This window comes from Sceloporus occidentalis, unplaced genomic scaffold (genome assembly GCF_023333645.1).
Source record: "Sceloporus occidentalis isolate IW3139 unplaced genomic scaffold, rSceOcc1.0.p SCAF_2, whole genome shotgun sequence".
Classification (NCBI taxonomy): Eukaryota; Metazoa; Chordata; class Lepidosauria; order Squamata; family Phrynosomatidae; genus Sceloporus; species Sceloporus occidentalis.
In genome coordinates this window covers 129,856,742-129,883,949 of record NW_028316982.1, presented here as the reverse complement: position 1 = coordinate 129,883,949, position 27,208 = coordinate 129,856,742, and the positions used below count along the sequence as shown (strand labels likewise).

The following is a 27,208-nucleotide window of genomic DNA, read 5'->3' as shown; positions in this document are numbered from 1 at the left end:
GGCATGACTTGTTTCTCTGAAACCCATGTTGACTTTTTGTGATTATGGCATTGCCTTCTAGATGTTCACAGACTCTCTGTTTAATGATCTGCTCCAGAATCTTTCCTAGAACTGATGTCAGACTAACTGGACGATAATTGTTGGGATCCTCTTTTAGCCCCTTTTTGAAGATGGGGACAACGTTTGCCCTTCGCCAGTCTGCTGGGATCTCTCCTGTTCTCCAGGAGTTTTCAAATATGATTGCCAATGGCTCCGATATTACTTTTGCCAGTTCTTTTAATACCCTTGGTTTGGTTCAGTTTGGTTCTATCCAGTCATAGACTAGTATATTGTTTGTTTGTGTGTGTGTGTGTGTGTGTGTGTGTGTGTGTGTGAGAGAGAGAGAGTGAGAGAGAGAGAGAGAGAGAGAGAGAGAGAGTTAAAGGGCACTGAGGACATTGGAAGTAAAAGGAGAAACTAAGCACCTCATGGCTAATGTATTATTAGTATAAATGATACTCAAATTGTGAACACTCTCATTTTTGACAGCACAAATACGTATATTGCTAGATGATTAATGAGAAGAGGTGCTAAGCATTAAAGAACGCCTAGTGATACCTCTAAGACACAAGGAGGAATAAAGCTCAAGAGTTTTCGAGAAGTATATGAGAGGCAGGAATTTCTGAGACGCAACTGGACACCATAAAATACTTCAAATATAGTCTGCCCACATTTATACTCCTCCAGTATAAACAATTATCCAGTTTCTTATTCCTGTATTAACCTGGTGTCAGTGTCAAACACATCTCTCCCTGACTCCATCACTGGATTAGTGACATGCTTTTTACAACTTTATAAGTGTTAAAAGTAATGAAGAGATGATCTCTGGATTGATGTAAAAATCCTGCCCTAAGCCTTTTTATATCCTGGAAATATTTAGCTACAATTATTTCAGCACATGAGCATTTCTTATTATCTAAAATGGTATCAAAGTTGTGTTTAGTTTAACCGTATTTAGTTAAAGCAGTAGTTGGATTTTCTTCTGTAGAAAAGAAACTGATTTCAATATTTAAAGGATTGCAATGTTGATCTATGAGGTTAAATGGCAGAATACTTTTCTTAAATATTATAGAAGATGATAATGTATGTTGGTAACATACAACAATCCAGGGCTTTGTGGGAACTGCAGTTTGTTATGAGCAACCAGTGTACTGCTGCTCCTTGTTAAGGCATTTCCCTTTGCAGAGAATGCAGATAAAAAAAACCATGAAGCTCGGCTCCATGGTTGGTTTCTTATGTCATCTGGCAGAAAGCCCACTCAACAAACCAGAGAATAAAGACAAGACTGCGTCCCTAGATTATCTCTTTGGTTTGTTGGGAAGTAATAACTACCAAAGGGAAGCCTGCAATTGCTAGATGACACAATAAAGCTACTGTGACATGAAGCTCCACAGTCTATTTAGCCACTCCTGCTGCTGTATACCACTTGTTCATGACAAGCTAGGCTTCCCATAGAACCCTGGCTTGTCAAGTCAAGTGAATTCCCCCAATGTTTGCATCCACCCATAGCAATGTAATTAAACGTATTCTTTAAGGCTCATAATTTGATTAAATAGTCTTAACTCGTTTTAGAAGAACAAGAGAATATTGTCACTCATATCTTTCAAATGGACATCCAAGAATACATATATCCATTCCCACTGGGTTTGTCCTGTTGTGAGTCAGATAAACAATAATAAATGTTCCTTTCTGTATCTGATCTGAAGAGAAACCAGAGTATATTTCTTTCTGTATCAAGGCCTTTCGTCAGGAGTTGTTTTTTCCCAACTCTGACTAACCAGATGCAAGAACTGAGGCAGATACCTTCCACAAGTGGTGTCCAATGTTGCTTTTAGCAGTGACCCTGTGCTCTAGCCCAACTTTTCTACACTTTCTGATGGTAGAAATGGAACAGCTGTGGCTGCTCTGACTATGCTGCAGTTGTTTACCACTGTGATGTTGTTGTGTACTTTCAAATTGTTTCCAATTTATGATAACCTTAAGGCATTGGATTTTCTGGGGCTGAGAGTGTATGACTTACCCAAGGTGGGTTTCCATAGCTGAGTGGGGAATTGAACCTTGATCTCCAGAGTTATAGTCCAATGCTCAAACTACTACATCATGATGACCTTTGTCACTGTGATGGTGGCCTGGCTGTTGTCAGAGGCAAGCACAACATCTAACGTCAAGATACTGTCTTCATGATGGAGAGCTAGCTACTTTAGACAGATTAACACACATCATGGCAATGGTATCATTCAAACATGCCACGCTACCATGCAGTCTCATGTAGCACGATCTCAGGAGAGTTCTGCATAATTCAGCTGTTTTATTTATTTAATAGCACATAAATAGAGTGATATAAATTGTATTAGGATATCCTGTATCCTTAATGGAGTCCCTCTCCATCAAATTCTTTGTGGCCTAGGGCCATTCCCAGTTAACTTCCATAAGATTTTCTTTGTTTGTTGAACAAACTCCAGCTGGCCACTATTAAAGAGAATTGCTATACATGCAAACATTAAGGGAAAATGTATTGTCTTAACTGCCAATGCTGTTACTAATTTTACTTTTGGGTTTTGTTATGTTTCAAACAACTAGCAGTTGGGGGTAGTGAAGAAGTCTGTTCCCTATGATGTTTGAATAAGAGCAACAAGAGTTTAAAATTAAATCAGTGTAATTTCCATCTATGCATTTGCTATTGGTGGCAACATGTCATTTGATTCAGAATGTGTGTATGATCTTTTCTTCTATAGTGAAACTAGATGCTTGCAAATGAAGGAGTCATGGCTAGCCTGGAATCATGAGCAGCCATATCCAAGTCTCAGCCATTCAAAAGTTGCTGTTGCTTTTCTGACCAAGGAAAAAGTCCAGGCATCTGGCCCTGATACCAGGCTTGTTTTATCTAGAGATGTCAATCTGCTTTCCAACTGTAGGAGGTGACATTCCTCAGTTTTATCCCTTTCTGTCCTGGAAGAAGACTCTTATGTTTTGAGTATCCATAGTAGTTCTCTCATAGGGCTACTTGACCCATTTGAAGACTTTGAGTTTCCCAGTTTAGGCTTAAGCAGTAGTGGTTGGTTTTTATGCATACATAATTCTTAGTAAATTCTCATAGGCCTGTTACAGACTGCCAAAATAAAGCTGCTTCGGGTCTCTTTGGAGGTATGCTGTTTAAATGATGCACGCATCCTAAGAATCTGGAAGCTGCACCAAAGCTGCACTCCAGTGCTTAGGAATGGAGTGTGGCTTTGGCGCGACCTCTGGACTCTTAGGACCCATGCATCATTTAAATAGCATACCTCCAAAGAGACCCGAAGCAGCTTTATTTTGGCCGTCTGTAACAGGCCATAATTTCTGAATGAAGGTATTTTAAGATATCAACAATAAAACTAAAAAAGTGGTTTGGGATTTCTTCCTTTTCTTTCTCAGGCCCTCCCAGAATTGCTGACAAAGTGATCCACCGGCAATCTGTGAGATTAGGAAGAACAATCAAGCTGCTTTGTCCAGTGGAGGGTGATCCGCCTCCTCTCACTATGTGGATGAAAGATGGACGAACCATCCATAGTGGATGGACAAGATTCCGAGTCCTCCAACAAGGGCTGAAGATCAAGGACGTAGAAAGTGAAGATGCAGGAACATATATCTGCAAGGCCACCAACGGTTTTGGCAGCATGAATGTAAACTATACCCTCATTGTGATTGGTGAGTACAGCAAGAGTTCCCTGTGTTCTTTGAGAGGCGATATCTGCCTCCAGAGGTTGGAAATCCACTCTGTAAATAATCTACCAGCCTTGTAAAACTAGCCTGTCCCAATATTTGAGGATGGCCAAGGCTACATACAGTACTGCACATCTCTCTGTCACAGGCAGCAGTTTCAAGATAAGATTAGCCAGTACTGGTGCCAAAGGTTACAAATAAACAGGAGTGATGCAATAATCACTGAAACACAGATCGCAGTGAGTTCCACAAAGGAAAAGTTGGGTGATAAGGCGAGGTCACACTAGCCTTTGTGATCTCTGCTGGAACACAGTTGTTCCCAAACAACCCTTTCTCTAAACTCATGCATAGCAAGGACAGTGGGGTCACTATTATCATCTAGAATAACAACAAATGGCACCAGACTGGCATTAGGTCTAAGACTTTTCCTGTTCTCATGATAACTTAAAAACAGGGGCACAGAGGGTATTTTCTGTCTGTGCCTGCTGGTCCATTTTTAAAATGTGGTATCTATTGCAGTCACACAAGAGAGCACAACATTCTTCATTCTACAGCATAATAACGCTTCTAAGGGCAGGATAATAATTACATTCAGTCTCTATGCCTTTGCATTTTATTCCCTTGAGTGAAAATCACTTGTTAGTGTAAAACTAAGGATGGAAAAGATTGTTCAAAAACATTTGAAAAAAATATTTATTTTTAAAAAAGTATTTCTTAAATATTGGGAAATCTTGATGGGGAAAAATCCTGGATTGATTAGAATCTTTGCAACTTGAGACTCATTCTGTCCAAAGTTGTGATAGAATGTGATTTTTAATTTTTTTCAAGAAAAAGCATTTTCAATGTAAAAATGCTATTTTCTGCACAAAAAGTGTGTGCAAGTTTTGTGCAGAATAAACCTGCACTTTCTGCTCAGCATTTTCTCCATCAAAAATAATACTTTTGCTGAAAAATATTATTTTTCGCACATAAATATTATTCCCTTTGCAGCTAATATTGTTTTCTGCACAAAAGATGTGCACATTTTGCACAGTATAAGTCCCAAACTATGAATGGTGTTTGAAGACTTTCTTACAGTGTGAAGAATATTGTTGAAACTACTCATTGCTTCCTTGGAGAATAAAATTAGCAAATACTGTACCATCCCTGTTTAAAACGTGGTGGCTTGAATGGCAGCACAAACCCGTGCCCCAGTTTGTCCCCCTCTGTTTGCTGCCCCCAAACGGCCAAGAGACACAGTTTTGAAGTCCGTGAAAATGGGTGTGTGAGATACTTTACATGTTTTATGCCCTCTTTTCTCTTGTCTGGCATTCCTCAGGTTCTTACTAATAAGTATAAATTTAGTACAATTAACCCTTCTGTAAGATATTTCCCCCCCGACCCCATCCATGCTGTTAATGCAGTCTAGGAGGGTTTAGGGTAAAGTAAGGATATACTTGCTAAAAGGTTATTTTCTTCTGTCTAAAAGAGATCTAAGAATATAATTTCTTACGTGCAGTCCTTATGTACTTAGACATAAGTCCCACTTATTTCAGTGACACTTATTCTCAGGTAAGTATATATAGGATTATAGCTGCAATGTCTTAGAACCAGTGTTTTTCATTGATACAACAGTTACAGCTTATTTGTCTGATTTTATTGTTCCCGAGGTTGTCTTTGGCAGGCATTTCATATTTCTCTCCTACTAATGCAGTTTCTTTAAATTCTATTTATACCTCCTGTGAAGGGCTCCAAGTGAGCACAAGGGGTGACTGTCTGATTCTTTCAAAGGTTTCACCTCGGCTCCAGATTTTAAATGTGCTCAGCACATGTTAAGAGTACTTTAAAACATTTTATTATGAAAGCTTCCGGTTTCCCCATTTATTTTGTGCAAAGGTCTGGACTATACATTATGGGCTAAAACTGTGTTAGTCCTATCCACAGAAGGCCCATCAAAATCAATGAGACTCAGGTTGGTTGTGACTAATAAGTCTTATTTGAACGGGCTTACTCTAGGGAGAACCTCTCCAAAAACAGTACTTCAGAATTTTTAGGATTTTATGACTTAAGGGAAGATAAATACAGTTCATTTAGATTTCAGACTGAATAATCGCATCAATCCATAGTTTTATTTTATTTTATAAAAATAATAACACTGTTACTGTTCCAAAGTTCTCTAGTATCAGTTACCATCATTGTTATGGCTTCTAAAAGAATGTATGCTTTTCTCACTTCTAAAAAGTAACTTAAAGGCATTGCTGTTTAGTTTAATTTTTAAAAAAATTACTGCTACAACCTACTGGCCTGCAGTACAAAGCTACTTTCTCTTATCATCTTTAATATTCACAACAGGATTCCATTGAACTACACAACTACAGTGCCATAATCCACTTGAACTGTCTTGGTAACATCCTATGGCATCCTGGGATTTGGAGTTTAGGGGGGAGCATTTAGAATTCTCAGCCAGAGACCTTCTCCGGTGCCTCTAATCAAACTACAAGCCCCAGGATTCCATTGGATGTTGCCATGGCAGTTAAAGTGGAATATAGTGGTTTACAGTATGCCTGTGTCATATACGGGCACGCCTTACTCAGCTTTTAGCATACGCTGAAAGCTGTGCTGGGAAAAGGGGCAGCACACCTTGTAAGGTGTAATGGCGCGCCTCATTTAAATGTGGCTCGAGCATATGCGGAATTCCCCTTACGCGGGGTGGGGGGAGTCCAGAATGAATCCCCCACATAAGGGAAGGGCCCACTGTATATGTTTATAGAGTCATCAGGCAGAAGCATAAGTCCATATGCAAGAGATATCATCTAATCCTCCTTGACAATTGACGGCATACCCTCATAAGTATAAAAATAAATAAAAGTGATGTTCTTCCTTGTTAACTGTGTCTGCAATAGGATGTATTTGTAGTATTACTATATATACTCATGTGTAAGTCTAGAAATTTAGGCCAAAAATTGACCCAAAAAACCTGAGTCAACTTATTCATGGGTCAATGTAGGTACTGTACTTTAACTCTCATTAAAAAAAGGAACCATCCTCTAGTGAAAGGCAAGAATGTCATCTGCCCTGGAAGCACTGAACCACCTCTGTTTTCTCATCCTTCCAGCGTTTAATATGAATGCAAACAGTTATGCCTGCTGGAAGTTTGTAAGTTCTTTGGCATTGTTTTCCTTTTCTTTGTCCTTTACGTACTTTGTTAGATGCCCCTAAATTTTACCCTCGACTTATCCATGGGTAATATCAAAATCCATAATTTTGGTCCCAAAACCTTCTCTCGACTTATACATAAGGTTGACTTATAATCGAGTATACATGGTAATTGCAAATGGATGTTGGGACCTAACAGTTACAGAATCTTGCTATATTCTTCTCAGCAAAAACAAAACAAAACCTTATAAGCCCAATTACTCTAAGTAGAAACCTAGCCAGTCTAAGTAGAAGGCACAATTCCCTCTCACAGCAAAGCTTAATAGGTTTTGCGGCTTACCACAAGATTTGAGATGCTAATTACAGTGGAGAGACAGAACTCATCTTTAATCAGAATTAGCATTCCAGGGATCAAATACAAGAGTTTCTTATCCGACAGAATTATCTGTAGACCAGGAAAACAAATGTGCTGTGTATTTTGTACAGCTTGTGTATAGCAAAGATCCTGTAAATCTCTTTTCTTTGGCTGCTACCATTAGTCATTCAGCAAATGAATGTATCAAAAGTAAGCTGAAAGTAAGTAAGCTATTAAAAAATAAGTTGTTTAAAAAAGGAAGAGCACATGAAGCTATTACCTAACAAGAGTAGCCTCTGCACAGAGTTGTTAACCATATCTGGAGCCAGAAGCAAATGGAAGGAGTGTCTCTTTCTGATCTAATATACAGTGGACCCTCGCCTTACGCGGGGATCCATTCCAGACCCCACCCCCCCCGCGTAAGGCAAATTCCACCTATGCTTGAGCCCCATTCACTTAAAATGTGTATAACATGGGCGCACTGTATAAGTGAAGCTGAGCTTTCAGTTTTTGTCTGCAACTTGCAAAGTTCTTGCTTCTCTGTTCAAATCACACATTGACTCACCCAGATTATAAGAGTATTTACCATACACAGAATTTCCTTCAAAATAGTTTTTTCCCTGCTGAGTTAATTGTGGTTTTATGTTTTCTTTGTCTTGTACACAATAAATTGACTGGTATCTTATTGTGCAGTTGCAAGTGTATAAGTTACACTCCTATACATTGGTAACTGCTTGGTATTCATGTTTACAGCCTTGACACACAAGTACAAATAGCAATGGCAAGTACATTTCTATACCACTTATCAGTGAACTAAGCAGTTTACAGTGTGTAAGCCAATTGCCCCCAACAAGCTGCGGTACTGACCTACGAAAGATGGAAGGCTGAGTGGACCTTGGAGCCTTCCTCTAGGATCAAACTTACAGTGTTGTGGCTGCAGTATTGGCATTTAACCACTGTGCCACCAGGACTCCCTAAATGCTCTTCCAAACCTACCTTGATAGCCAGCAGCTGCACTGAGCAATGGAGGTTTGTTTTGCCAATGATGGAAGCACAAGATGACATTTTCATCCTCTTCCTGCCAGTGAGTAAGAACATGACAATCAGAAGCAAAACCCCTGTTGCAACCCCTTGTTGCAGCCTTGTTTACTGTTGGGGAGAGAGCTGGAAACTTCATCCTGTTGTGCCTCAGTCACCAGCAGAATAGACCTCAGTCACTTGGTGGCCGCTGGTTATTAAGGCAGATTGAGTGGATGTGGAGTCAGGTCAGGGGATGATATTGTTTAACATCTGTAACTACATCAGTGATGTCAGGTCTCAGCCAATACATCATTACCCTGTGTAAAAGAAAATCTATTAAGAGAGTCTTTATAGATTTATAAAACTCAGTTTGTACACTGAAAGTACACCATTTTCTGTTTATTTAATATGTTTCTTGACACATTGTATAAAATACAGTTTATGCGACAGTTCTCTCTGTGGACTTCATTAATCTGTGTCTCAAAATCATTTAAGCTGTGAAAAAATTCTGAAGTGCAAAATAAGAATCCATCTGCTACCTGGGGGAGAGCGTGACAAAATCATTTTGGGGGGCTTGTGACAATTGCTTCCTAGCAAATATTTCTCATACTGCCAATTACTTAGTGAATGTACTGTGCACAGTTTTCAGAGAAAGGTGAAACAAAGTTTAAAACTTTCAAGGGAATTTTAAAATGACAACAATCAACTAAGAATAGGCTTGTCTCGTACTAGTTCATATCACAGAGCCACTCTTTTGTTTCATGTGCATGGACCAATGCATAAAAAAGTGAAAAACATCCCTTCTGTAGTTTTGTAACATTGGATTCCAACTTGCCTAATTTTGTAGTATGATATTTTCCTACAATAAATAGCATCAAGATTTTTATGTTAAATTCATATATGTTGCATCCGTGCCTACTACCAGGTTCCTTTTCAGTTATTTTGAGTGCATTTTATGGCATAATAACACAGTGCCCCTGTATTTAACAAAAGGTAGATGGCAGTTATCTCTTATGTTATCATGTATATTGGTAACTAGTAGCAAGTAGATTCAGGACTGTTCCAAAACATTTTGGCATTTGAAGTGGAAGTTCTCAGAGTGATTCGCACACTACTGCAGCAGGATTTTTCTCAAGGGCCAGCCTCATTAAAATGAATCGGAACTTCACAAAGATACAGTATTTTCTCCTGCACATCTTCTGTTAATTTAAATGAAACTACTTTAAGAGCATGTCCATGTGGATTGTACTTGATGACTAAATCTTCCTCTCATCGTTCCTTGTGCTAAAAACTTTCTAACTGAGGTTCTACACTCAACTTGAAGCTACCAAAAACTGTTATAAAGGAGGTCTACAAAATGACTATACAGTTGTGCTGTGAGATTTGAATGTCTTGAGATGTTTGACTGGAGACACGTTCCTGTGCTGTGCAAATGCAAAGACAAGACTGTGGCCCAGTGTAAATATAATGATGTTATTCAGGAAGTGACATTGTTATAACTGGTAGCTATGAGCCTTGATTCCTTCACCAGTAAAGCAAGAGTCGGATGTGGGCAATGGTAATCTTAATTTTAATTGCTTGTTTTTATGTTAAAATAATAGTTTCATTCTTTTCTTCCTCTTCTTTTCTGTGACAAGGTTTCCTCCCTCATTAGTTTCATTTTGTTTTTTTACATGCTCTGCTGTAGGGCTTATGCTAGAGTGATATCCTACACTGTAGGGTTTATCCTGTACTAGCCAACAAATGGCCCTTAGTTTCCAGTAGACCCCTCTTCTCCTCTTCATCATTCTCCTTCTCCCTCATGAAGTTGTAACATAGGAGTTAAGTTCAGAAGGTGACAACACCTGTTCACAATTTAAAGAAAATGAAAAGATTTTTTTTCCATGGTTGTAAGCATGAAATTCATACACATATGTATGCGTATACAATTTCACCAGCATATACCATCCTGCGGTAGACAAATGCAAACCAGAATTACTGCCAGGGTAAATTTAAATCCTTGACATATGGATCTGTTTAACCCACAATCCTTTGCAGATGCCATGGAGTGTGTGGTTGCTGTTACATCCATATAGGCATCAAGCCTCCATATTTTAATAAATGTATTAATTATTAGCATTATTTTGCAAGAAAGCAATACACAATGCTGGCTAGTCTTGATGTTCTACTATTGCTTTGATCTGGCTCATTATATACCTCTCACTTCATTTAGTGGTAGAAATGGAATTAGTGTCTAAGTTAAACTGATTTCTACAGTATATATTTATTTTATTCAGATTGCCATGTCTTTCAGTGTAAAAGTATGACTAAATTGTGTCCATAGTATATGTTTTACAAATTCAGAAGATTTCTGACTTCAGGATTTTACAGAATCTTTACCTTCATTAAAGCTTTTATAGCAGCCTTTCCCAATCCTACGCCTTATTCATAGTGTGGAAATAACTTGGTATGAAAGCGGGATATTTCTGTGACATTCCCACTGGTCCTTAATGCACCCGGCGCTGTTTGGGGGGAGGGCATGAAAAAACCCAATTAACCCAGTGTATTTGACACTGTGTAGTTAAGTGTGTCTTTTTAAAAGGTCCAGAGCGATCTGGATCTTCAGTAATGGGAGTAAGCTACTGAATCGATCCAGATCGTGGGGATCATTTCTGGACATGGAGGCGCTTCGATGTTGAAGTAAAGCAGTGCATGTGTGAATGCCAGAGAGGATTTAAATGCCTTGGAGAGATTTGGTCTCATTAAACGTAGTGGGAACATTGATCCTGTACTGCATCATCTTGGAGATCTGGATCTCTGCAGGACAAAAACGTAAATGTGAATGCTCCCCTAGTCGTCTTCTGATTTCTTGACTGAAGTTTCCATTCCAAATAATATTTGAGCCAAGGTATGGAGGCTGTTTGACTTTCAGTTTTCAAATTGTCTAGGATGAAGTCTTGTAGATCTTCTGTGGTCATTTTTTTTTAATATGCAGCATTTATCCAACCTTGACACTTTTCTCTGTGACCTTCTACAATAATTACTCTAGATCTTTGTTTGTTTCTGCTAGTAGTATTGTGTCATCTGCATATCTTAAGTTGTTAATGTTCCTTCCTCCTATATTCCCTTCCTCCTGCCTCTGAGTCCAAGCCCACTCGGTGTATGATATTTTCTGCATACAGATTTAATAAGTAGGGTGATACTTTGAATATCTGACCATCCCTAAGCAAAGAAGGGCTTTCATGCTAGCAAGGTTAAATATCCTTCCATCTACAGTTCTGGAAGGAAGATACAAAAAAGTACCTTACCATTGTCGGTTTTGTCCTTGTGGCCTTGAGGAAGTCAAATCAATCAGTCAGATCCTTCTTTGTTGCCCCCTTTATATAGAGACCTGTGCTTTTTATATAACTCCTATTATTAAACAACTACCTGGAAGAAAGAATAAATTCTATGTCAAATATCTTTTAGCAGACTGTAATGAATGTGCAACCAGCAGAGTTGCTAAATTCCTTGCAGCTGCTATTACTCTCCGTATAAGATATTTGAAACAGATACAGTAAACCTTGTGAAATAATTGCCATTATTACTCCAGATATTATGTGACTTGTTGTATGAAATTTTATCTGCTTTTACAAATTGATTGACGATGCCCGTCTATATGTATATGGATGGGATATGCCTTTTTATTATTATTTATTATTATTTTCTTGCTATTGACACTTAAATGACTATGCCAAAGAAACCCTTTTGTAATATTTCTGTAATTCTTTAAAATTCCCTTGTAATTCGCCACACGGTAGAGAGTTTTATCCCATTTTAGATTTCTCATTGATATATATGGACATCCTGATCATATTGTGTCTATATGGATATTTGGTCATGATTGTATTCTATCTTTGTACTGGCTGTATGCCGTAATAAATTGTTGTTAATAGGGTGATAATATACAGTCTTGTCTGACCCTTTTTCCGATTGGGCATCACTATGTTTTCTCTGTGTTCTGTTCCGACGAGAGACTCTTATCCTGAGTACAGGTTATGCATTAGGACGATCAGATGTTGCAGCACTCCAGTTCCTCTAAGCACAAGCCATGTCATGTTCTATTCAGTCAAAGTACAGTCCACCCTCTCCTTACCCCTCCGCGTAAGGTGAATTCCGCCTATGCTCAAGCCCCGTTGGAAACAATGGGGCTCGTGCGCGGTGACGCGGCGGCGTACAGGGTGCAACGGGCGCAACGGGCGCACACACCCATTCAATTGGACGTGCCGCCCCTTCTACCCCGCACGCGCCCCGTGGCTTGAGTGCGTAAGCTCAAGTCCATGTAAAGCGCGCCTGCGTATGACGCGGGCGCACTGTACTGTATTTGTTATAGTTAATAAAGCACATGCACATTTTCTTCTAGAATAACTTGGTGCTCAATATTGTCCAACATATGCTTGCAATGTGCTCTCTAGTGCCTCTTCCTTTTCTAAATCCAGTTTACACCTCAGGGATTTCTTGTTCCATGTATGGTAGGAGTCTTTGCTGCAGAATTGTGAGCATGGCTTTGCTTGCATGGGAAATTAGTGTGATGGTTCTTTCTCTTCTGATCATACGGCACACCCCACCCTTGGTTTAAGCTTCTTTTTGAATTCTTAGATCTTGGGGAAGAAGTCTTTTGTTATTCTTGTTCTTATTCTTCTTTTGTTGTCAGCTTCTATTGCTTTGCATTGATTTTTGTAGTATTATACCGTATCTTTATGAACTAATTGTTGTACAGAAGTATTCAAGATTTTGTTTCTATCTTCCTTTCATTTCTTTTATATATATGCAGTTATTTCAATATCTGGAAAAATCCAAAACAGAAAACAAAGTCCTTGGTAACTGTTGCTTAAAAGGTGGCTTGATTTGTTTATAGTTCTGAATTACTACAGTCTGCTCTGTCTCAGGTGCTAAGGAAGAGCATGGTAGTAAGAAGCCAGCTTGCGAATGAACTGAGGGAGTCAAGTGCCTACTACTAGTTGGTCTTCTCAGCCATTACAGGTTATTATTTCTGTTCTGTCCTTTGGCTGTTTTGAAGTGTTCTTCAAGCAATATAAGTCAACATTGGTTGTGGAGATTAGGCAAAATGGTTTTACGTCATAATTGCTTCCATTCCTGTGCCTTTCAGTAATTGTATTTACCAATTCAGAAACTGTTTCTCAGTCTTTCGCATTCTACCTATAAACATGTACTCACCATTTAAATGTAAATTACCTGTGCCTTTTAATTCTAATAACATAATATCTTATTTTCATGCTGAAACTGGATTTCAGTATCTAATTTCAACAGAGTATGAAAAATATTTTTAAAGATTCACTTCACATATCTCAGTATATGATACCAGTAAAGAATGTACTGTATTTTCTATAATAGCAGTATAGCATGCATTCTAATCCTTCTTATTATATAGTGATCCATGTTCTTATGTAGAAAACTTTATTTACAGTGCTTACCTCTGGTAATAAATGTGAAAATAGACATGAGGGACCAAACAGTATAGGGACTTTCCTAAATTTTGTATAAATATTCATTTATTCAATTGAGAATTTCTAAAAACAGTTGGCCATTGCAACGATGACCACTCTCATTTTGCAAAGATGACCTATTAGTCTGCTAATGATGGCAGAATTATATGATTTAACATCCAGATTGTGCTGCATTTTTCAGTGTCTGCCAAGCTGCAAGGGTGCTATGGCTGTAAGATTATTTCTTTTGACAGCTTTATTGTGTTTAAGGTGCCTTCCGGTGTGTTTTTTTCATAAAATTGTGCAGCTGCACAACTCTGAGGCTGAGAAGTCAAGATGTCAAAAGGATGTCATATTAAGGAGGGAGCAAGCTTGTTTTCTGCTGCTCCAGAGGACAGGACACGGAACAATGGATGTAAGCTCCAGGAAAAGAGATTCCACCTCAACATTAGGAGGATCTTCCTGACAGTAAGGGTGGTTCGACAGTGGAACAAACTCCCTTGGAGAGTAGTGGAGTCTCCTTCCTTAGAGGTCTTCAAACAGAGGCTGGATTGCCATCTGTCAGGGATGCTTTAATTGAGAGTTCCTACATGGCAGGGGGTTGGACTGGTTGGCCCTTGTGGTCTCTTCCAACTCTGTGATTCTATGGGGAATTATTCATCAAATGCCACCATTCATAACACATGGACACGTTTTGCTTGCCTAGGCAGAGTAGGTCTCTCTCTCTCTCTCTCTCTCTCTCTCTCTCTCTCTCTCTCTCCTCTGTTCCCTTCTCTTGAAAAAAATAAGCAAAATGCACTTACATTATGTAAAAGAAGTCACTTGTCTTCTTTCTGATGTAGTTTGTATCTGTGAAGATAAACATTTGACATTTTAGGATTTATCTTTTAGAAGTCACAAGACTGGAAAAACACAGATTTGTGTTAACAAGGAATTAGAAGAACCTGCACCATGTAAAAATGCCCCAGTCTTCATCTTTCTTTGGATGCTGTGATTCTGTAATGGGTTACTGTACAATAAGAAGACAAACAATGGAGAACAATGAGATTATTTGCACACTAATTAAATGGTTAGCAGTCATTTCATAATACAAAATCCAGTAAGATAAAAAGAACCCAGTGCTTTTCCATTTAAAAAAATTGCACAGTAAAGAAGGAACTCTCCTACTGCCGCATCCATGATCACTGCCTCATATGTGGGTGGGTGTTTTTGGGGAGAAGTCGTGAAAGGATTTCCTTTTTTGTGGAGAATTAAAACCTTCTACATCAAGATGTAGCACAAGACAACCTGGAGAATTCTCACACTATGTGAACATTTAAATAGCTACTGAAATGAACGTTTATATATTTCCACATAAAATTCACTTCTTTTCCTAGAGCTCTTTCACTTTTTTTTTTTTTTTAGCAAAGCGTACAACACTTTACATAAGGCACTAGAGTTGGGTGGGATGGAAAATACAGTGGCCCTTGGTATCCACTGAGGTTTAGTTTCAGGAGCTCCTGTAGATTCCAAAATCCGTGGATGCTCGAGTCCCATTATATAAAGTGCCACAGTGAAATGATGTCCCTTATATAAAATGGGAAAATCAAGGATTGCTTTTTGGAAATTATTTTTTAATATTTTAAATAATAAATAATAAAACTTTAATTTATATCCCGCTTTTTGTTTCCACAATCAAACTATGGGTGGTTGAATCTGTGGATAAAAAAAATCTGTGGATATGAAGGGACGACTGTATGCTTCTTTAGCCTCACCTACTGTAGGGATGCATAGTTGACTACAACAACATCAGGATGCACCTTCAGAAGACCAACTGAATACCCCTTCCATTGAAATCCATACTACGTATTTCAGTGAAATCCACAGCTGTATATAATGGACTCTGATCTCTGATACATTGTTTTCAATCCTATTACTTTCAACTGGATGCACATCCAGTTGAGCATCCATGTTGGGCAACAGGTAGGCATGCATAACTGCGTGGGACTAGGAGTGGATTAAGTTAAAGCCTTGTTGTGTAGTGCACCACAAACAAATCGATGAAAGATCAACTTAATTGCCTGGGTAATGGGAATATATTTGGGATGAGAGCAGACTGGCCTTTTTTCTTCATTGATATTGTCATATAGCTGCATGGTGTCATAACAAAATTGTTTTCATTTTTTGGTCTCTGGTTAGTTGGGATCATGCTGTAAAGAATCCTTTCAAGTGAAGCATATGAAAGTGATGAAAAAGAAATCGGCAGAGGGGACCAACAACGGGAACAAAATGAAAACAATTTTGTTCTGGCACCATGCAGCTATATGATAATAGTACTGAAGAAAATTGGGGGCAGGGGGCGGGGAGGATAGAGATCACATTTTCCCCATAGACCTTTCTTTTAACCTCTAAATTTGTTTCCTTTTATTTTTGGTATGGCTTGTAAAACTGGAAGCCCACTTGAGCATAGGGGATCCACAGAAACTAAATTTGACTGGAGAATCCAGGATTTGGAGTGAGAAATGTGCTCCTTGAGTTTCAGGCAGAAGCTGGAGTAGGTTTACAGTCAGCCCTCCATATCCACAGATTTTGCATCCTCAGATTCAACCATCAACAGCTTGAATTTATATATGTGTGTGTGTATTAATTTTCCAAAAAGCAAGCCTTGATTTTGCCATTTTATATAAGGGATGCCATTTTACTATGCCATTGTACATCCACAGATTTGGGTATTCATGGCAGGTTCTGGAACCAAACCCCTGTGGATACCAAGGGACCACTCCCTTACTGAGTGTTATGCTGTTCGGAGCCATTACTCTAGGCTGCAACCTTGGTTACCTTAGGATTTGGCTTTAATTGGCATGGTGTGATTAAATTGGCATTGTTAAAATGTGATTCATTTGCATTTAAGAGGTTATGCAGTCCTCTCTGAAATTAAATCATGGAGGTTTGAGCCAGAAATGTGTTCAAGCCCTGTTTTATCAGGATCAGATTTTTTTCACCTTTTACAGAATATATAGAGAGAATGAATACTAAATATATTTACTGAGGAGTCTCATGTAGTGCAATTACACTTGTGTCTATAAAATTCTGTTTTGATTGTAATTTTAAAAATAGAAGAATAATTATTTGGGGTGCAGGGTCTGATTTCCCAACAGGGCTGGATTACCTGCTTCTTGTTGCAGTGGTACTTTTTGCACTGAAAAGGCATCTTCATTTATTTCAGCAGGTACCGCTTTCTTTTGTTTGAATTTTGTTTTTCTGTTTTATATGTGGTTGGAAGTCACAATCTCCTCTTCACGTTACTGAGTGGAAGACAATTCTTTTCTTGACTGGCAGGTGGTAGAGGAAGGAAAGAACACTTCCCCTGCAATGTGGAATTCCCTGACCTGCCTGTTGCTCCCTCCAGAGAAATTCTAGGAATCTTTCAGAGGACAGTAACGGCGCCACAAACCCCTATCACAGCCCAGTCTTTGTGTTTTGTTTGTTTGCAGTGTCCCTTGACAACTCCAAGCCCACTACGGACTCTTCTGGTAGCCACAATATACTTTGGCAAAGAAAGTGGCCTGCAGGGGAACTCAGAGTTACAGTTTTGGGTAAAGTAATTCTAGGAATTCCCAATGCAAGCCATTTGCAGAGAAAGAAGATGTGATCATTATTTTGATTTTTTGCAGGGCTGGGAAGTGATTATATACCAATGAAAGGAAGTAGTCATTGAGAAGATCATTTCAAAGTGTCAAAGTGTTCAAAATGAATCATGTAACCTGTGCACATTATGCAAATTGTGTATGTCTGTGTATCTTTGTGATAGCCAAATTGTGTATTTTGTTCTGCATTGTTTGTTGTGCGGTGAGCAAGGAGCTATATACAGTCAGCCCTTCTAATTCAGGGATTTTTTATTCACGGATTCAAGCATCCATGGTTTGAAAATGTTTTTAAAAATATAAATTTCAAATATCAAACCTTGATTTTCCATTTTATATAAAGGACACCATTTTTTCTGTCATTATATTTAATGGGACTTGAGCATTTACTGATTTTGTTATCCACAGGGGATCCTGGAACTAAACCCCAGCATATAACAAGGTCCCACCGTATAATCATAGAACCATAAGAGTGGGAAGAGACCACAAGGGCCAACCCCCTGCCATGCAGGAATACATAATCAAACACTCCCGACTGATGGTCATGCAGTCTCTGTTTAAAAACCTCCAAATAAGGGCCTTCTCACCACTGCTGGGCATTCCTTCTGAGATAGTTGTCTCTGAATATGTTTCAGTCATCCTTATATTTCTGAAGGAATAATGGAAAGGTTCCAAGTGTTAAGAACCTTTGATCCCCATTTCTGTTCACTCCAGATTATTATTATTATTATTATTATTATTATTATTATTATTATTATTGTATTTTATTTATAAAGTGCTGTAAATTTGCACTTTGATTCTGCTTCCACTTTTCCAGTTTCTATGCTGAGGCCTGAAATTTTGTTTTAAGGAGGAGATATTCCCTCCACCTCTTTCATATTCCAAACCTTTTGTCCCAGGAAGCTTATCCTGTTGATTCTGCAGTCTTGTTAAAATTATTACTGTCGTAGGGGCTGCTCAGTGGACAACGTGGGGACATGAACCCCCTTTGTAGTGTTAATACTGTCTTTTCAGTGATGCAGAGTGACTGCTCTGTCTGCTGCAGGCTTTCCCTCCTGCGCCCCTTATTCTGTCCCAGTCTAGAGAAAATTGCCTTTCCCTAGCCCTAGAAAAGGAATCCTTGCCTTTATCTCTGACTTGTGCCTCTTTTTGCATTGAGAAAAGAGCCTAGGTGGCACTAGGGGCAGGCTTCATGGGATGCGAAGAAGCGTTGGGTGGGAGAAAAAGGCTCAGCCTCAGATATCATCTGGACTATAAGCAGTCCTGCAACTAAGGATAGAACAGATGCTCTAGAGAACAGTGTACCAACATTCAACTGAATAGTGAATTTATGTGCTGTATTTTACCATTGATTTCTACCACTTACCAATGCCAGTTTGCAAGGTGAAGTGTGTTGCCTTTGCAGCACAAGATGTTTGGTGTGGGGGAAAGGAAAGTGTAAAATCTTAGAACACCTTTTGACAACAGTGGCTTCTTTTCAACATTCAGCAGTACCCCTTCCCTTTCCCACAAAGTGTAACAATATTTAATACACTAAAATACAAATTGCAGTACAGTTGGCCCTTCTTGTACACTGATTTTTTATACACGTATTCAAGCATACACGGTTTGAAAATGTTCAAAAAAATAGTATAAATTTCAAATATCAAACCTTGATTCTCCATTTTTTATAAGGGACACCATTTTGCTATGTCATTATATTTAATGGGACATGAGCATCCACGGATTTTGTTATCCACAGGGGAATCTTGGAAGTGTTTCATCTTTCAGAACTAGGTGTAGAAAGTTCAATTTTCCAGAAAAGAAAAGTATGAAAGCTTTCTGGAAATTCATTTTACTTGTGATGAATGTTTTAAATTTCCTTCCCAGTCATCCCAATGCCTTGAAGTACATGTTGTCTTGGAATGGAGTTGAATTAGAACTCCAACAAATATTAATGGTTGGGTAACATCTGATCTTGTGCAGTCCCTCTTCCAAAATTGGCCATAGGCAAGCCAGTCAGGAGCACAGCAGTAGTTAATTCAGGCAAAATGATGTGATCTTTAGTATGTGAAAAGAACCTTTGTAGAGAACTATTTGGGGATAGAGCCAAAGAATATTACTCTTCATTTACTTTTCCTTATGGTGCTCTCATTAGAGGGAGCTGTTACTTTAAACAAGCCCCCTTTATGAATTTCTCTCAGCCCAAACTACTTATAATACAAGTTTTTAAAGATGGGTGTGCCCTTTTCACACATAAATGTGTGTGTTTGTGCATGCGCACCCACACGTGAACAGTTTAAAAGGACAAAGCAGTACACAGATTTATATATGTATGTTTGTGTGTGAGTACAATTTCTTGCCACCTATGGCTTCTTCACTGTAGCCTTTCCTCAAGTATTTGATTCCAAACAGCTCAGCATCTGGGACCTGGTCTCTGGGACTTAGGGAATATGAATGGAGGTTTCAGGCACATTCTGTTTTATGCCTATTTGTTCATTTAACTGATAGTATCCTTGTTTTGAATGTGAATGGAAGAGGACCGTGTTTAAAAGATATGAGCCTGCTGCCCTAAATTTATAGTTAGGGCTTAAGAGACAACACTAATATCTCTGTTTCATAGTTTTGCATTGTGGTACTCTCAGGATTCCATGAGTTATGGACCACAACTCTCTCAATAACCTATCATGTTCAGGATGGCTTTTCCCAAGCTATGGTGAGGGGAAATGGAAAGATTTCTTTACTGTGGCCATGCTGACTGGAGGATTCTGGGATCAGGAGACCAGAAAATAACTTTCCAAAACTTTTTTAAGGAGCTTTTGTTAAGGAGATTGTTTTGTTAAGAAAGTTTGTTTCCTAGGGAATTAAGAAAGAACAATTTGAAGCTTCTATGACAGGTTTTTAGAATCATGGAGCTGGAAAGACCACAAGGGACCACAAAAGTCCAACCTTTTGCCATGCAGGAATATACAATCAAAGCACCTCAACAGATGGTCATCCAGCCTCTGTTTAAAACCTCCAAAGAAGGAGAAGTGTTTTCAAAACATTTTGCTGATAGAATTACTTGTATTCACTCTTTCTTGGACTTCACATTAGAAACAGTAAGATGTTTAATGCTGCCATCTATCTAGCGTCCATTGGTAGGATCTTTACTGAAAAGGCCTTACATTGTCTCTCCTCACCTCTAACAATTATCAGTCAATGTCTAATCTGTGTTTTTGGGACATAGTCCTGATGTTCAGGTTTTTCTCAGTTGATTATCTGGATTCTTTTAGTGTATGTTAATGCTTGATTTCAAAACAGAGATGTCTTGGCCATCTTGATAGATAATGTGTATTGGGAGGTAGGCAGAGGGAATCCATGCCTTTGGATTCTGTTAGACATCTCAGTGGCACTTGATATCATTGGTTGTGAAATCTTTCTATGATGCTTGGCCATTTGGTACCTGTGAGTGGGGTTTGCCATGGTGGGTTCTCTTTTTTAAATGAATGGAGTTCCTCTGAGCCTTCTGTATATACTCATACATACATCTAGAAATTTTAGTCAAAATATTGACCCCAAAAACCTGGGTTGACTTATCCCTGAGTAAGTACTGTATTGTAACTCTTATCAAAAAAGTAACTATCCCCTTCTTTGAGTTCAGTGACGAGAGGTGAGAACTTAGTCTGTCCTGGGATCACCTAAAACAAACTGGTCCCCTCTACTTTCTCCACCATGACACCACTTCTGACCTTTTTGAATCCCTTGGTGGCAAAATAGCAATAATGGCAGCTCTTTGGCACTTACCCTCAAAGGAGTGCTGAGAAGAATCAGGCTTTGAAGGATCTGAATAAGAGATTTATGTATGTTTGTCAGATTTTCATGGTTAAAATCAGGCAAAGTTATTGCATTAAAGTCAAAGGCTGTAGCCACTGCAAATGTAGTTGCTATTTTCTTTGCTTTGCCTTTACATCCTTCTTGACATGTCCACATTTTCTTAGCCTCTCCTGCACCTGGTTGCCTCCTCCATACATCCCAGAGCTACCATTTACCATAGTCCTCTCCCCATCCATCCAGTCTTTAGGAGGAGCACAGTTATGCCTGAGAGAATTTTGTAAGTCCCTTGCTATGTCTATTCTTTACAAACTTTGTTACATACTTCTATGTTTTAGCCTCAACTTATGCATGAATCATATCAAAATCCGTAATTCACACCCCCCCCATGCCCTTAACTTATACATCAGGGGTGGCGAACCTATGGCACTAGTGTCAGAGGTGGCACTCAGAGCCCTCTCTGTGGGCATATACACCATCTCCCCAGCACAGAGTTTGCTAGAGTTTGTTACTAGAAAGCCAGAGGGACGTGGCACTTTGCGATAAATAAGTGAGTTTTGGGTTGCGGTTTGGGCACTCAGTCTCCAAAAAGTTCGCCATCACTGTTATACATGATGGTGACTTATAAATGAGTATATACAGTACTTTGCTCAACCCCCCTCCCACAGTTTCAGAGAAGAACCAGAAGAAATATGGGGAGAAGCATGTATGTGTGTATGAGAAGACGTAATGTTTCACATGCATCCCACCATATCTCCCAGTCCTGTGCTTTTGTGTGCCCCTGCATTTGATAGCAAACCAGCCCACAGTGTAACACATGGATCAAACTGTGTTTAGCTTAATGTTTAGCTTAAATTATCATGTGTTTAAGAAAGGGGAAGACTAGACAAAGGTCGACAGTATTAGGAACTCTTTTCAATTGGAAGCTGAAATTGCACATAGTTTTTCAGTACCACAGAGAGAGACACAGAATGTTTAGTATTTTAGGAGTATCCTCTTTCTTACAATAGCTGGCAAAGAACAGGATTTAATGTGAGTCTGGCCAACAATTTAGAAAGCACCCTTATAGATTCATACTGGAGCAGCATACCAGAATGTGACAATTAAAGCCTACATCTGGAATTCATTGGTGGAGCAGATCCTAAGTAAACATTAAATCAATGTCGATTTCCTCAGCACTGGATTTCCTCTTGCTACCACAGCTTAACTAGTATCGTCCTTGCAGATAGAGCTAATGATAAAAGCAGAGCAAAGTATCAATCCATGCATGCCTGTTTGCTCCATGTTCTTTTAACCATCTGTATCTTTTCTTTTTGTTTCTCTCTGTATGGAAATTACAGTACACACAGTGCATATATTTGTTTGTCTACCTATGTGCATCATGATTGGTAACAATAGTAAGTTACCACAATAACATCAATTAGTAAAATAGCTGGTAAAATACTTCATAGATTTTCCTATCATATGCTCAAAGGAGTCAACATGTATTCATGTGTCATCAATGTGAAGAATAGGGTTATCAGATGCAACAAGAACATCAGGCATTTCAACAGGTATAGTCAGAACCACTGAATGAAATTAACTGAAAGTGAGCTTGGAGTGGAGCTTAGAGAAGTTACTTTTTAATTACACATTTCAGAATGGCTGTTTTTCCATACTCTGGTTCAGACAAATAAAATACTTGAAATAAACCAGAATTAGCCTGTGGACCATGTTGATGGAAGATGTGTTTGTGCTTCTTCAGTTGGTTTTAATAGTGTGTTAGAGAAACTCAAAGAAAGGAGGAAGAAGAGGCATGCAGAGGCAGCCGACACCTGAATGCTAGTTGGTGGAAGGCAGACAGAGAGGGAGAGGAGATTAATTTTATGTCCTGTTGTTTATTGCATTCCCAAACACATCTGGTCAGAATGCTGGGCTTGATGGATCATGATGTTATGAAAGGATGTGGGCAGCTTTTGTTCCATAGCAAACTAACCCAAGATTGCCAGCTTGCTAGGCTGTTCCACTGTGATCATGGCTTTCAAACCTCAACCATTGGAAATCAACAGAAGTTTCAGGATCAATGCAGACCAAGTTGGGAGCTACTGTCAGCAGAGATTCTCTTATCACCATGTGATAAATTTGGTCCATACTTGCCTTCTTTGCCCTTTGTCCAAGCATGTAGTATGAAGGAGCAGTGAGTTACATAGACCACCAAACTCATACTTTAAATGCTGGAACAAGTTAGTGGACTACCTAGTTTTTAATGGGAAACGCCCACGCTTCTCAAAAGCGGTCAAGCATTCTAAAACTGGATATGGAGGGTTGTCACTTCCAAAACTTGATCTTTACTTTGAAGCTTCTCAGCTAAGTCAGATCGCCCAGTTGATTAGCAGAAACAGTCTGACCAGTTGGGTAGACATTGAAGTTAACACTGCATCCCCTGCTACCTTTGATTAGTTTTTTTCTCTGAATCTATATATAAATTCACTAAAATTTGTAATAACCCTTTTTTGCTCACTGCCTTGTTTTTGTGGAAGAAATGGAGGCATCTTTTGACTCTCTACCCTTCCCTTTTATGGCCTTTTCTTACTCACCCTCTTTTCCAGAGCCCAGAAAAATATGCACAGTTTTGAGGTTGGGAGGTTTATGGCCTGTATACAGTTAGGGACCTGTTCCACAATGGGACGACTATCACAATGGAGCAACTAATCTGTGCTCTGGGCCTTGGTCATCAGAACTGGTATCAAAGAATACAGATACAATTATTCTTAAAGAAACTGCTTCAGATACAGGAATATCCTCGCCCACATACTTTTTTTTTAAAACATGTGCATCTCTCCGGCTATATATTCTAAAGGCCAAATAGCATGCATATATAATTGTCTGCCAGAAGAAACATTTGGGAACCCAGCACTTCATAAGGCAGGATGGGAAGCAGAACTTTCCCTTTCAGTTGATAGTAAGACCTGGGAAAATATATGGACTAATTTACCATTTAAAACTAGGTAAAAAGAAAGCTGTGAATAGGGGGATAGATGGGTTACATAAACTTTTAGTAGAGAATTTTCTGGCTGGGGTCCATATCATATGTTTGGGACATAAGAGGAAGACAGTTGTAAAATGGTACTGCTTAGCCACTGTTGATAGGTAAGCTGAAGTCTTAAAAGAAAGCAAACATTGGAATAAGGGGTCCTGCACATTTCAGCCTGATAGAAGAGGTGATCTTACTGGCAACAGTGTAAGAAACTGGCCTGGAGAAGGCTAAAAAATGCTTTTCTTTTTATAAAGGATAGTGAAGCATACTTTCGAAATTTGGATTTATTTCTTCCAGTATAGCAGAGGAGATGGGAAAGAAACACAGAATGAAGAAGGAATGCAAGGTCATAGATAAGAGTGCTTTTGCAAAGCTCAGCTTAGTCTAAATTATTTTGAAGCCTATATATCTCTCTGAATAGGTATGCTTCAAAGCAAGATCCAAAATAACTTTATATGCAAAAGAAAATTGTAGCAGAAATTATGGGTGTGAAGTGAAGCTGTTCACAATCTTTGCACAGCATGTGCTGGGGCTAATGGGACCTTGTGTAATGAAGTACAGAATGTAACTTTTGGGGCATATATTTGGTTGTTGAGATTTCTCTATGTAGGCAATAAGTTCTTCACTAGTATCATTTAATTATAATTGATTGGTTGCTTGCATTTATATATCACCTTTCTTCCGGTAAGTTCAAAGCACCATAAAACATTCTTTCCTCTCCCATTTTACTTTCACAGTAACCCAGGCATTAGATTGAGAGAGCATAAATATGCTGACCCCTCCCTTATGGACTGCATGGCTGAATGAATGCATGAATATGCAAATGAAAATACACACACTAAATAAACAAAATGTTTTTATTCATATACTTTGGGACCTTCTTGGAAGTGTACTTGACAGTGGTGGCTAGAGGTACCCTTTACTTTAGTTGATCTGCAGATTGAGGCTCCCTAATCTGGAATTCCAAAATCCAAAATATTTCAAGATCCAAAATTATCTACATGAATGGCATTGCTTTGTGTCCACAAACTTTCTATTATGCAAAAAATTATTTAAAACATTGTGTATAAAATTATATTCAGGCTAGCTGTATAAGGTGTATAAGAAACATAGGTAAATTTAATGTTTAGACTTGGGTTCCATCTCTAAGATATCCCATTATGTATATGCAAGTATTCTTTAATTTGAAAAACTCCACAGTTCAAAGTATTTTGGTAAGGGAGACTCAGCCTTTACTGTATAACCCTACCTAGATATACTGTAGGAGATCTTGCCTCCATTACTCATGCCCCTGCCCACTTTGACTATAGAAGTGTAATATAGGCGCTATCCAGACCGGTGCTTTGCACCGGCCTGGATTCATGCTAGGGTTGCCTGAGGTGGCCAAATGCTGCAGAGGAAAATCAGCATGTGCATTACAGACTATAGCAAAGCATTTGACTGCATAGGTCATGAAAAACTATCAATGTCCCTTAAAGACATGGAAGTATCAATACATCTAATATTCCTGATGAGCAATCTGTCCTTAGGACAAGAGGCTACTGTTAGAACAGAATATGGAGAAACAGACTGGTTCCCAATTGACAAAAGGGTCAGGCAAGGCTGCATTTTATCACTCTATTTGTTCAAACATGCATGCAGAAAATATCGTAAGAAGAGCAGGTTAGACAAAGAAGAAGAAGAAGAAGTCAAGATAGGAGGAAGAAACATCAACAATCTAAGATATGCAGATGACACCATACTACTAGTGAAAAATGTCACAAACTTGGAACAGGTAAAAGAAGAAGGTGCAAAGGCAGGCTTAATGCTGAACATAAAGAAAACAAAAATAATGTTCACAGAGGAACTACATAAATTTGACACAGATAATGAAGAAATTGAAATAGTTAAAGAGTTCCTTATCTTGGATCAAATATTGATCAGAATGGAGATCACAGTCAGGAAATAAAAAGAAGATTGGGAATGGAACAGCAGCTATGAAGACAAGACAAGATCATAAAGATTAAAGGTATACAACTGAACGCTAAAGTTAGATTCATGCAAACCATTATATTCTCCATCATTATGTATGTATGTGAGAGCTGGACAGTGAAGAAAACAGATAAGAGGAAAATCTATTCATTTAAGATAAGGTGCTGGAGAAGAGTGTTGAAGATACCATGGACATTCAAAAGGACAAACAAGTGGGCCCTTGGGCAGATAAAGACAGAAATCTCAGTGGAAGCCAAGATGATCAAACTGAGGCCACATCATGAGAAGGCATGACTCATTAGCAAAGACAATAATGCAAGGAAAGGTGGAGGGCACTAGGAGAGGAAGACCACACCCCAGATTCAATTAGGGAGATAACAGGCATGAATCTACAAGACTTAAACAGAATAGTAGAGGATAGAGGCTTGGAGATGTCTCATATACAGGGGTCGCCATAAGTCGGGGACAACTCAAGGGCAGTTAACAGCAACAACAGATGCTAATAACCCCCTGGCATTCAGGCCATATTGCACCAATTCTGCCTCAGCTGCCCTGGCTGACTGTTGGCTTCCAAGGCAAACTCAAAATGCTAGTATTAACTTTAATATTGGGAAAATAGTTAAGATGACTGGTATATGAGCTAGGGCCATTTACGGCATGACTCCATATTTACATATGGAATTCACTTCTTCTGAAACGTCAGCTTCTATTAGGCAGCACTAGACTTATTTTTATTTCAGGCTGCTTTTAATAAAGAGCTTGCATTATAAGTTTTATTAATCTAAGTGTTTTAAGATTTCATAATATGACTTGATTTCAATTTTTAAAACTGCTCTTCTTGTTTCTTATTTTTTAACTGTTAATGATGTTAGTTTTAATATGATTGCATTATATTTCATAGGTAGTGATGGGGAATTATACATGTATTTTGAAAGGGTGCTTTGCAGTCTCTTAAATAGAAGTGAAATAAATAGCTGTGTTGCAACTTATTCAGTCTAAAATGGCCTCCAGTTTTTGTCTCATGTGATTCCAAAATACAACATAGCATTTACAAAGCACAAGACTGAAGACTCTGTGCTCTTAAGTGTTTTGT

At 38.7% G+C, this 27,208-nt stretch overlaps 1 protein-coding gene across 2 annotated transcripts in view; it reads left to right on the top strand.

The window, feature by feature from the left end:
* FGFRL1 (fibroblast growth factor receptor like 1) overlaps window positions 1-27,208 on the top strand; it is a 238,814-nt gene that overhangs the window by 116,626 nt on the left and 94,980 nt on the right. For both annotated transcript variants that reach the window (XM_089510977.1, XM_089510978.1), the window contains one exon: window positions 3,451-3,723. In XM_089510977.1, the coding sequence (XP_089367103.1) occupies window positions 3,451-3,723 (273 nt within the window). The remainder of the gene's footprint in view (window positions 1-3,450; window positions 3,724-27,208) is intronic.